Below are 13,261 nucleotides of genomic sequence, written 5' to 3' on the forward strand. Positions count from 1 at the left end.
CTAGAGATAGATGTAATAAAATGTGTGTGTTTTTAAGGTGAAAATTCTGAGGGCCATGTCTTTAATATGCAAATACTACTGTTTTAGAGAAAGGCAGAATACTACATCTCCTGTGGGAAAGAAAGGATGCATTGACTGTTTATGATTAAGATTGGATATCCTGATTAGAACAGATGAGCTGATATTGTCCTGGGGCCAAATGGTGTAGCTTTTTGATATAAGGACAAAGGAGATTTCAGGATGAATTAGTTCAGAACGTGGTTGAGAGCAGAGCTTCTTTTATTGCCTTAGGAACAGGAGAGTTAGCTACTGTCTCTGTTTACTTTGTATGGAAGACAGAACGCAAATGTTATTAAAGCTGAGTGATTGATGTAGTTTAGAGAAAGTTATGATTTATTTAATAAACATTAATTTTCCACTGGTGTGGATCTATGGGTAGGAAAAGATTGCGGTGTAGAAATCAAATCTAAGATGAATATAGAAAACATGGTAGAAGTGGCTTAGGGATAGTAAGAATGCTATTAGATGATAGATCAGATTTCATTTTACGGTCACTAATTCTAAGAAAGCATCTCCATTCTGATGGATGTGATAGAGTTCTCTTTTTCTATGTTTCAAAACAAACTGGATTGCTGAATTAATTAGGTCTTTTTTTTATATAATTCTTTTTTAAGTCTTGTTACTTCACATAAGCTGTGAGATAATAAAATACTTTTGTATTCTAGCATATTTATCAATATATTCTGATTACCATGATTATAACTTCGTTACTGTTTTTGGTGAAACTTTGTAACTTTTTTTTTTTTTAATTTTAGCATTTCAGGGAAAAGCTGCCTTCATTTGGAATGCAAAAGGTAAAATGATTATGCACTATTTAATTTGATTTGTAAAATGCTTGAATACAATTTTTTCAAAGCACTATGTTAAGAAGAAGTATAAAATAAATTAACCTTTCTCTAAAGGATATTCTTGGATTATCCTATTATTCTTTTGAATTGTTGAAAAACAAAAAAGAGAAAGTGATCATGAAACAATTTTCCTGAAGTTTGCTCATATTCATGTCCATAACTGAAAGTTTTAGAATTTAAAATCCAGAATTTTCACAGAAATTTATTTTGGTAACTTAGGTATTTAAAAACTTTATTTTAATTATTTGAAAGGAAATAATTTTTAATTATATTCTTCCTTATTCTTTAAAGCAGTATACAAAACTCGTCTTGCAGACAAAGCCTATACTTATGAATTATGATATAAATCCTTAATGTCTTCAGTAGTTGTTTAGGTCTCAGGGGATATTTGCCTTGTACGCAGTAGCCCCACATGTCAATGTTCTTTTCAATTAATTTTAATTCTTATGCATGGAACTTATGAGCTGTTACTTTTTTGTTCTTACCAGTGTGTTTTTCTTTAATAGTGCCTTGGCTCTGTTCTTCTGATAATTTAGTGCTTCTTAGCTCTTGAAAACTGGTAGATCCAGACACCCAAACTGCCAGCATTGCATGTAACAGAATTTAAAGAGCATCAATGTTTGTTAGAAGCAATTACCTTCAGTTTGGTAGAATTTCGATAACTGTCTTTTCAGACTTAACATGTCCTCCATTTATTTTTCCTTTTGAAATAGGAATTAGTAAATATGATCGATAACCATCAGGTGACAGTAATAAGTGGTGAAACTGGTTGTGGAAAAACCACTCAAGTTACGCAGTTCATTTTGGATAATTACATCGAAAGAGGAAAAGGCTCTGCGTGCAGGATAGTTTGTACTCAGCCGAGAAGAATTAGTGCCATTTCAGTAAGTTCCTCGCTGTTATCCGCCACTGCATTTCCTTTAGGGTAGTCTTGATAATAGTAGGTTTGTTTTTTTCTGGGGTTTTTTTGTGCTTATTTTTCTAAGGTCTGTTGGTTTTGAATGGACAGTATAAGTAGTAAAAAGTGGAATAATGGTGTGTACAGTATATACTGATTGGGAAATTTTACTTCTGAAGTATTAAACAATAATTGTGTCATTTTCTGTTTCTAACCTCATTCATCACTGTTCTAGCACAAAATGACTTGTTATTTTCAGTTACAAATCTGTATTGATTACAACATTTCATCTATCCAGAGCTTACCTTTAGTAGCCATAACTTTAAACATTTTTATTTTATTTTTTAATTGATTTCTGAGAGAGGAAGGGAGAGGGAGAGATAGAAACATCAGTGATGAGAGAGAGTCATTGATCGGCTGCCTCCTGCACGCCCCCTACTAGGGATGGAGCCCGCAACCTGGGCATGTGCCCTGACTGGGAATCAAACCATGATCTCCGGATCCATCCATGGGTCGATGCTCAACCCCTGAGCCATGGCAGCCGGGTACAGCCATAACTTTTAGAACACAGTCAAGAACTAGGAATTAAGAAACACCAATCTCTAACCAAAAGAAACAAAAGAATGAAAAATATATTAACATGTATTTACCCTCAAATTCCACACAGGTTTTAGAAGTTTAGACCATGATTTCCAACTCTTTTAGAAAAGACAAAAAGAAAGGGAGGAAATAATGAGAGGATGGCTGTAGAAAGGCATTTTGAAAATAGTGATTAGAGAGAATTTGACCTTGGGGAGCTTAAGAGGAAATGAAAAGTAAATACAAGGACCAAGTAGTCTGCAGCTCCTAAGGGATACGCAGAGTATTGGATACCTCATATTTTAATCCTTTTTTTTTAACTCATGAAAATCTAATGACAATTTTTCAACAGTCTCAGATTTTCATGGATTTTCAGGATATTTGTACTAAAGGAAATTCTGTTTTCTTTGTAACTGTATTTTATTTTAATTAAAGGTTGCAGAGAGAGTGGCTGCAGAAAGGGCAGAATCTTGTGGCAATGGTAATAGTACTGGATACCAAATTCGTCTCCAGAGGTAAAGAATGTTCATTCTTGTTTACAGGTCTATTTTAGTGAAAATTTGAAGCTGGAGATGAAAAAGAAAAGATTGCTCCCCATTTTTATACTGATTATTACTATTAGAATTAACATTTAAAGTAACTGAAGTATAGGAGGCTTGCAACCCACAAAGTCATTTTTGTAACCCAAATTCAGATTTGGATTGCCATTTTAATGTCTTTTATATTATAGAATGATTAGAAAAATAACATTTCCTGGACATACATTAGTAGATCATCACTCCCCCTGAAAGGAGTCGGTGTCCTATATTTTGATACCACCACCGGGCCCCTGACCGACTTCATGGATTTTGGTATCTTTAACCCCTATCCCACTTCACTGTATTTCTTTAGTTCTTTCCTGGAGGTCAGGATTCCATTTACACTTCCTAAATGGACTGACTTAAGTAATGAGTCATTTTCAGAATGAAAATGGTTATGCCTTTAAAAGGAAATTAGTAACATTGTATCATGACAACAAAATTTATGTATAATGAACTTGAATGTAGTATTTCTCATTACCCTATAGTGGCAGACATTCCTATAACTAAAAAATTAAGTATGAAGATTTTCATTAAAGCTATAAGTAGTTTTTAAATTGAAGATTTTCTTTTAAATGTTTGTGGTACTTAGTAATTTACTAGTAAAGGAAGCCAAGGATTAACTTATGTCTTTTATTCACAGCCGATTGCCAAGGAAACAGGGTTCTATCTTATACTGTACGACAGGAATCATCCTTCAGTGGCTTCAGTCAGACCCGTGAGTATATTTCAGCTCAGGACATTTAGTGAAATCTTTTCAAGAGATTTAATTCTTAAATTGGATGCCACTGATTGTTACTGAGTTACATACTTCACGGCACTTCTGCTTCAGGCATTTGTCCAGTGTTAGTCATATCGTGCTTGATGAAATCCATGAAAGGAATCTGCAGTCAGATGTTTTAATGACTGTTGTTAAAGACCTTCTCAACTATCGACCTGACCTGAAAGTAATATTGATGAGTGCAACACTGAATGCTGAGAAATTTTCAGAATACTTTGGTAAGTAAAGTTTATGATTATTACTTTAGGTAATTAGCAGTAATTGAGGTCAAACCACAAATTTGAATAACTTTATACTTTTTGTGATTCTTTTGTGGCTTTTATGTATTATCACAGGCTAGGGTGACAATTTGCTAATAACAATAATACTAGTGACTACTTATGGAATACTGTCAATGTGCCAGGTAGTGTATATGGCACTTTGTCTTTATTCTCGTAATACCTTGTGAGGTGGGTGCTATTGTTTTCAGTTTTAAAGATGAGAAAGCCTCAGCACAGTTAAGTAGCTTACCCAAGGCTGCCTAATTAACAGAGGGTCAAGAAGACTTGAAACTGAATTTGACTAGCTGCAAAGTATATTATTTTAAAATTATGCCTCTCTCTCTCCTGCTTATAATTGGGGAAGGCAGGAGAAGGGGAGGGAGTTAAAATGGAACAGAGCTATATTTAATACATATTCTTGTATTCAGCCTAGGTGACTCTCAGAGCCTTGTGGGATTGGTTGAGAGTATTATGTCCCTTTTTTTTTTTTTTTAATGAGGCATCCAGAACTAGCATTGAGTAATTTACTAAGACTTATGAAAGTCGGAGGCAAAGCTGTGATTCCACCTCACATACTTTGATCTCTGCTGCATTGTTGACCTTTGTTTACAGTGTGTACTGTTTTGTTTGGTACAAAACATAAATAACATTTAGAAAACAGTTCTAAGAATCCTTTTTTTTTTTTTTAAACTAATGGTGGTTCGGTTTGGTTTTAACTTTTTTCTTTTCCTAATTCTGGATGCCACAGAGGCATGCTTCATAGGAGATTTCAATAAAACAGGCACCATCTTGGCGAATGAAGAAAATAGACTTCTAACTAATGAGTTTTGAGTTCAATTTAAAATTCTTTGTCCTTTGGTATTCTGTGTTACTCTATAGAAATGAGTTGTATGTACAGTTTAGTAGCAGTAAAATGGTATTGAGTGAAGACTAGGCTGCTGCCTATTATGGAACTAGATATGGAAAATAGGATAGAGCTGTAAAAGTTCAGGACCACTTTCTGAAATTAAAAAAAAAGAATAGACTGGCTTGTTTACAATGTTTATTTTTATTTTGAACATTTGAGTACAAACTTATGTTTTGTTTACCATAATAGGTAACTGTCCAATGATACACATACCTGGTTTTACTTTTCCGGTTGTGGAGTATCTTTTGGAAGATATAATTGAAAAAATAAGGTAAGTAAATATTAGGAAATAAAAGATTTAAAATACTACTATGTCACCTTTTCTGTCAAACTCTAATTCAGAAACTCGCCCTTAACCACATCCATCTAAAACATTGTTTTTCCTTAAATGAGGGATTCCCACACTTGGTTGCACATTAAAGTCACCCTCAGCCTTTTAAAAATCCAGATTCTGTGGTCACACCCCTTTCCTTAATTATATTACACAGTCTGTGCCAGCAGCCAGACATCGGTGGTTTTCAGAGATCCCTAGGCAGCAAAGTTTGGGACTCTCTGTCTTTAGGCTTAAACCTCACTTCTGGTTCTCCTACCTGGTTTTTCATTCTTCTCAGGCTTCCGTTTCCCCCCCTTTAAATATGATTTTCCTCTAGAGTTCTCAATTAGCCTTTTCTCAGTCTGTTGCTATTTCACTGTGCAATCCTATTTGCATGACCTTCTTCTGTATTTTCACTGCCTTCTGAACTAGAGCTTTGAAACTGAGGATCTTCCTGAACTTTAAACCTGTTATCTAACTCTGTGCTCAACAGCTTTCCAGTACCAAAGATACCTTGAACCTCACATTTTTAAAACCAAAATCATCTTACATTCCATTCCCACCATACTTCCACCAAAAAAATTGTGCCTTATAGTGATTACTGATGTTAATCCTCTACCCAGTTGTCTAAGCTATAAAACAAAAAAGCTAATATTTATCAAGGAGTCATGTACTAGGATAAGTTAAGTGCTTTACTTGTTTAGTAACCAGATTACTCTAAGCCATTCTGTATTCCTCCCCCTTCCCACCCCGCAATGGCAAACCCTGAGAGCTTTTGCCTTGAGCATAAATGTCTTCTCATTTTCATTTCTCCTACTTAAGACTTAAGGTCCATATTATCTCTCCTGTGCTAATATTATAGTTCCTCTTTTGGCGCTATGGTCTTCGCTCTTACAACTGCTACCATGTATATCCCCCAAAAATCTCATGTGAGCTTTTTCCCTGTAGACAAGACCCCTGAGATTTCTCTTTAAAAACTTGTTTAAGAACCGTTATTGGCTTACCATGGCCTATAGCAGAGCACCTCACTGGTACGCCCAAGTTATTGATCCCTTCAACACTCTGGCTATTAGCTACGAGCTGCCTTCTTCAAGAAGCTGTACAAAATTATATCTGTATCCTGATAAGAAAAGGGCTGGAAAAGCTTAGCCCCATAGGATCAGCTCCTAAGCTCATCATGTCAAGGCCCTTCACAGTCTACGCCATCCTTTCCTGTCATGTATCCCATGGCCTGCCCTGCCCATCCTTAAATGTGCCACTCTCTACTCTGCCAGTCGTTGCCCTTTCATTCATGACTTTGTGCTTTGTTACATATTATTTCCTCTATTTAGACTTAATTTGCCATCTTCTCCATCAGTCGTTCACCTATAAACTACTGATTATGTAAAAATAAATCCCAGCTTCATTGTCCGTTAAGCTGTCTCTCATACCTCTCTCAGAATGAGTTGCTTTCTCATCCGGACTCCTGTAGCACTTTTTTCCTGTCCCTTACAACACTTACCGCTCTGTAATGTGTCTCTTTATATGTGCCTCTTGCACTAGATTTTAGGTTTTTCAAGGTCAAGGATTTTGTCCTGTTGATCTTTGTAACTAGTGCATAGCACAGTGCCTGGCCTCTAGTAACATCTGAATAAGTATGTAGACAGACATAGACACACTTAGAATATTGTTCAAGACTCCACAGCTTACTTGTTAAGTGAGAAAATAAAGAGTGGAAAGGTAAGAAGGAAGATTCTACTGTGCATTTTACATGGAGCACCATCAGCTGAATTTTGAGGAGGCATAGTTTTTAAACTTTATGCTTTGCACTGTGCTCTAGGGTCTGAGCATAAAACAGTGAGAGGTTTAGTAGATACCTCACAGCTTATATCTAGGCTAAGAGACATGCACATTATTAATATAAGGTATGATTTGCCTGTTGTGAGAAAGTGTGTGTTGGAAATGAGATTATATATGGTAGAGATAGGCTAGGCAAGTCAGGGCAATAGTGAAATTCAGTCTAAGAAAGAGGGAGGTGTGTATGTCAGGGAGGGTGCAACATAAGTATGAGAGAGATAGTATATTTGTCTTCCATGCTCTGGCTTTATCAATGCTCTTCTTTTTTAATACCCTTCCTCAATTCCTTTTCCCACTGTGTGTCCTACTTCCTACCATAGAACATCTACTAATTGTTTTCTAAGAGAATAATAGTCAACAGCTTGGCTGTAATGAAAACAAAGTTTCAGGGCTCAGTAATCTAAAATTACACAAAGAAGAATTGCTTTCTTAAGCAGGCAGATTATGTACAAGAAGCTGTAGCTAAGGGGCCTCTTGAAGCAAAAAGATAGTATCTCTGTACTTGTCAGGAGCCATCCCTGAAAGGGGAGTTGAAGGAGGGTGGTCCTTGGGTAAAAATTTTCAGCAGAAACTCCTAGCCTTCCCAGAAGAGCTGCAGTACAGGGAAGTAGGGAAGAAAGCAGGGTGAGATGAGATGGAGGGTTGTGATTGGGTCCTTGGGGTGGGGGTTGAAGGTTACCTCTGTTGTTGGAATTGCTGGGAAGGGAGCCAACTGTGGGTCCATCCTGCTGATTAGGACTAATCTCTGTCTCAGGTTGCCCTACCTCCAGTTGGTGCCTCTATATGTATCGAAGACTTAGGGGAATCCTGGGTCACAGGTACTGAGAGGGAAGGGGATTAACATTTTTGGGTGTCTGCTGTGTATCAGGCACTGTGCTTCACTCTGTCACCTTTTTGCTTTTTTTCTTATGCCGATGCAGTTATCAGAGTATTAATTTCTCAGATAAGGAAACTAGAGGTCAGAGAGTTACACACGGTAGTCAGTGTCAAGGCAGGGATATCATTCCTGTAATCTGTCTGACTCACAAAACCCATGCTCCAAACCCCCCATTCCATCTAGATGCTGTCCCCTAGCAAACTGAGGGAATTTGGGGTTCAGGTTTAGTTCATTTTTCTCTGTCTCTCTCCACCTTCATGCTCTCAGAACCCACTTATAGTGGGCAGGGTGGCGTCCTCCGTAGCTCTGGAAAGACGAGGTTTGAGGGCTGATTCTGGCTCTGCCACTAGCTGTCTGTGGGCCTGAGCAGAACTAACTAGCTCTCAAGCCTGGGTCTGTACACCTATAGATACACTATCCAAGTCTCTTGGGGCACTATTGAAAATTCCTGGATTAGCAGACCCCAGTCAGACTCGAATCCAAGTCACAAGGCATAGGATTTCAGAATCTATAATTTACAAACTCTCCAGGGAATTCTTATGTGTACTCAGGTTTGGAAACCTGCTATATGTAAAATCGGAGCCTTTTACTAGGCAACATTAACTATTATTTTTGGACTTAATTTTAACTTTTAGAGCAAACTTAAATTGAAGGTGAAAGTTACTCTAATTTTGATTGCTTAAAATGATCTAGAGGTATATATACTTCGATAAAGAACAATGATTTTCATTCAGAATTTATGTTAATGACTACTTGCAAATAAATGGATATTTAACTAGTGTTCACTGGAAATTAGAGTGAAATTGTTTTAAAAAAACTTTTTTTAAATCATGTAAATGTAAAAGTCAGTAGGTAAAACCAAAGAGTTTTTAAAAAGTGAAGCTATTTAAGAATGTTTTTATTTTTAGATATGTTCCAGAACAAAAAGAACACAGGTCCCAGTTTAAGAGGGGTTTCATGCAGGGGCACGTGAACAGACAAGAGAAAGAAGAAAAGGAAGCAGCCTATAAAGAGCGCTGGCCGGCTTACGTACGGGAACTGCGGGCAAGGTGAGCTTATTTTGTTTGACAGTCAGAACACAGCGACTGAATGACTAAAACAAAAGCAGGAATTATCTTCCTGAATTTGTACATATTTAGGGAGTCTATTGCAAGTCTCATATTCCAGCCCAACACTATGCTGTAAACACTGTTATTTTCCCAGCAGGCCTCTCCTCTCTATTGATTGTTCCCCCATTTACAGCTTGAGTCAAAGTTTAGATTTGATAGAAAGTTAAACCTCAGGAAATGTTATCAAGTATTCCGTGTTTTTTTTAACTTCGATAGGTATTCTGCAAGTACTGTAGATGTCATAGAAACGATGGATGATGATAAAGTTGATCTAAATTTGATTGCTGCCCTAATTCGACACATTGTTTTGGAAGAAGAGGTTAGTTTTGCTTTCTTCAAGTGACATAATTTTAATTCTATTTTCATATCAAGGCCATTAAAAAAATTTTCTTAAATACTTTTTTTTTTTAATTGATTCTTTTATGTGCCCAGACTGGGTATTGACAACACTGTAACCAACTGAGCTAGCTGGCCAGGGCATTTTAAATGCTTTTTAAAAATAGCTTATGGAAGAAATTGCTTTTGACACCAGGAATGAGAATCTCAAAATACCAAATGATTTAGATAGTTGACCTATTTGAAGAAAAGACTGAACAAATGAAAAATCTGGTTTATAAATTCTATTTTAAAAAAGTGAGCTTGTACTCTTTATTTATAATCAGTAACCAGAATTATCCTGAGGCAGTAAAATTTTAATGAAGATGTAAGTGCAGAGATTTTTACTCTTTGTATATTTTGTTATGTGTTCCTTTGTAATGATTATTTCCCCTCCACACAGGATGGTGCAATATTGGTCTTTCTACCAGGCTGGGACAATATCAGCACTTTACATGATCTCTTGATGTCACAAGTGATGTTTAAATCAGGTATTATAGCAATTATTTTATTGCAATTCCAAGAGTGGTACTTGTATCATATGTAGCCTGGTTTTTATCTTTCATTTGAGGAAGTGTTGCTTGTAGGGCCACCTCAGTGTGAGAACTCAGTGGTCTTAGCCTAGGTTGGTTTTTTTTCAAAAGTCCTGTGTGTGTGTGTGTGTGTGTGTGTGTGTGTGTGTGTGTGTATGTGTGTGTGAGAAATTCTAGGTCACCAGATGAAGATGGTGGGTATATAGTGAAGTTCTTTGTGTGTTATCATGGTGAGAATATTTTATCTCTCCTCCTAAATTTGCCTAATAAAATTGAGCCCTTAAAGATAAATGTTGGCATGTGAGTTTGTATCCCTTAATCCAGTGAATCTCATCTCTGACTATACAATAGTCACCATGGCACTTCTTTAAACTTCAGTTACCCGACCTTATCCTCACCCCAAATCTAAGATGTGACCTAAAGTTTTAAAACCTTCTGAGATGACTTGACTCTTTAACAGCATGTTTTAAGAGGCATAACCTCTTTTACCTTAGAGAAATGCACAGGGACATATTTCTCCTCTAAAATTCAGTTACAGCATTTTCAGGTGTCATTTTTAACTTCAAATCAATAAAATCCAAAGTTAATTCTATTTAATGTTTTATAATTCTGAATATAATTTCTAACTTGACTCTCTTGCAGTACTTTTGACACATTTTTAACTATAAAACTAAAAAACAGTTTTGATTTAGTTGTATTGGCTGAAATGGTAAAGGGTATATTTTTTATTGGTTAAATCCTCTTATGGTAGTGCTCTCAGAGCATTCTTTATAATTAAAATTATTTACTCTTCTCAAGTTGGAAAAATATTTTTATCTGATTACCATGATTTCTCTATAATGAAATACTGCTTTTTCTTTTTTTGTAAGTGGTAACCTTTCTCTATAGAAAAAAGTACAGTCGTGATTAAACTACACTGAATTATTTTCTTAAACAGTTGGAATATTTTTGGTGGGGGGGCTGGGAGGGTTGAGTTTTCCAACTTGGGCCTTTTTTCCCATCCACCATAGACATTATTCTATAATCTTTTAGTTTTAAAAATGTGAGTGTGCATATATATTTACAAAGAAAAATGCAGGGCAGATACATACTGTAATATTAATATATACTGTAATAATGAAATATTTCTGCAGGAGTGGGGAAAGGTTGTGTGTGATATGCTAGATTTTTATAATTGACTTTCTAATTAAAATAATTATTCTCAAGAATGGAGATACTAATTTATACTTTCACCACCAGCTCAATTTTTTTTAAAGGAAGTCTTTAAAAAAATTTAACAAGTATTTTTTTCTCATACTGTATTTTAAAAGCTTAGCCATAATCAGTTAGTGCTAGCCATTGTAAAAGGCAGGGAAATTTGTCGAACTCCAAGCTGACTGAAAAGTAAATCTTGAACCTGAATTTATCAAATGCTTATCAACATTTGCAGTCTCCTTATAAGAGACTTGGTTCCTGTTGACTACTTTGGTTGTGTAATATCAGCAATATATACTCTTTTATCCTAATCATATTGTCTTCGGCAAAGTTGTTCCTATTTTCAGCATCCCTGACTGCGCATTTTCATAACTTTGTAATGAAACATTTTAAACTTACAGAAAACCAGGAAAATCATATAATGAATACCATATATCTGACTCCAATGAAACAATTTTATGGTCTAATTTTTTTCCTTTTTAAAGTAAGCTTTAGCTATCACATGTTATCTGTAAATATATAAGCATCATCACTAAAAAAGACAATTCCTTATAATAACCACAGTGCCATTATCATACCTAATCATCAGCATCATTTAATCCAGTCTGTAATCAGGTTTTCCCCATTGTGCTCCAACCTGTCTTTCACAGGTATCTTGTTCAAACTATAGAAAAAGTCGAACCAGATAAATCTTTGGCTCTAGCTCTAGAACATCACTCCCAATCTCTCCTTATTTTTCCATGATGATGACTTACAGGAAAGACTAGGTCTGCTCTCTGGATTTGTCTGTATCTTCTTCTTGGTATCATTTCATTTGATTCTCTATTACCTGAATTTTCTATAAACAGGAAGTTATGTCTGAAGGCTTGATTCAATTTGAATTAAGTATTTTTAGTTTGAGTTGATTTATTTCAAATGTCACAGAGAAGTAATTTGGAGCATTTTTTAGCAATACCAATTGCTTGACAGCATTTTACTATTTTTAGGTTCAGAAGGGTTTCAAAGAGTCTCTTTTGAATAACAACAGGTTTTTTTCTGGGAGAAATGTAGCTGTCTTGATTCATTTGGGCAGTGTTGCTAGAGATTTAAGTCAGGTTGCATTTTTTGTAACCACAGCTAAACGTGAAATTTACCTATGTTTCTTAAGTCACTCTCCTTCCCTTAACTATACTGCACCAAACAATTAATAATCGTGAATGGGCTTGAGCTATTTCATTTTGAAACTTAAAACATATGAATATAGTTTCTTAAAATTTTGTTCCATATATGTCTGATGGAGGTTTTCTGCAAACTATTTTAATGTTTAACTTTCTTTTTAATTTTCAGACAAGTTTCTTATTATACCTTTACATTCATTGATGCCTACAGTTAACCAGACACAGGTATGTTGTTAAATTTATTCACTGTCTTTCAAATGGAGACAAGCTTAAAGGACTGCTTATTGTGTGTGTTTTTTTGGTTTTTTTTTATTTTTAAGCTATATTTTCAAGTAGAAATCCATATAAAAAATACTTCTTTGAGAATGGTTGCAAGTGAGTCTTCAGCGGGTGATTTTACAAAAATACGAATTAGAGAGGTTAATTCACAAATCAAACTAGTTTTGTCAACATTGGGGGCAAGTTTAAAGATAGGTTTTACCAATAACTTTCTTGGCTTTTCTGAATAAAAGATAAAAGGTATGTGAGTAGCAATAAAAATAACGTAGAAATTAAGTATCTTGATAGTTGAAATTTTGATTTAACAGCTCAAACGTCTCATTTGTAGGTATGAGATTTCCTGTTTTGGTAATAATGTGTTATGGTTTTGAATATTTTGTCTCAGTCAGATTCAGAGATTTCCTTTGTTAGAATTAACACTGCATTCCCAGAGAAAAGGTAATTTTCTGGAATGCAGTATGTGGGCCCTTCTATTTTTTTCTACTCTTTGTAAGAAAATATCAAGACATTTTTTATTGAGACTCTTTTAATATCCTTTCTGCTGCTACCTTAGTCCTGAGTAAGGCTCATCCAGCTGAGTTAGGTATAGAGTGCTTACCTGAGGGAAGAGAAGAGCAAAGAGAGGGAACTCTTGATTCCAAAGGCTGCACAGCAGAGTGTCCCATGTGGAGGCATTT

General features: G+C 35.5%; 1 protein-coding gene across 1 annotated transcript in view; it reads left to right on the forward strand.

Annotated features, from left to right (window-relative positions):
• The window catches only part of DHX36 (DEAH-box helicase 36), a 38,512-nt gene that overhangs the window by 8,535 nt on the left and 16,716 nt on the right, over positions 1–13,261 (forward strand). The window contains 10 exon segments of the mRNA XM_016222604.2: positions 816–854; positions 1,622–1,792; positions 2,821–2,900; positions 3,607–3,681; positions 3,796–3,962; positions 5,101–5,182; positions 8,846–8,986; positions 9,263–9,365; positions 9,825–9,912; positions 12,475–12,530. Of these exon segments, the coding sequence (XP_016078090.2) occupies positions 816–854; positions 1,622–1,792; positions 2,821–2,900; positions 3,607–3,681; positions 3,796–3,962; positions 5,101–5,182; positions 8,846–8,986; positions 9,263–9,365; positions 9,825–9,912; positions 12,475–12,530 (1,002 nt within the window).

The sequence above is a fragment of the Miniopterus natalensis genome, chromosome 6 (genome assembly GCF_054644295.1).
Source record: "Miniopterus natalensis isolate mMinNat1 chromosome 6, mMinNat1.hap1, whole genome shotgun sequence".
NCBI lineage: Eukaryota > Metazoa > Chordata > Mammalia > Chiroptera > Miniopteridae > Miniopterus > Miniopterus natalensis.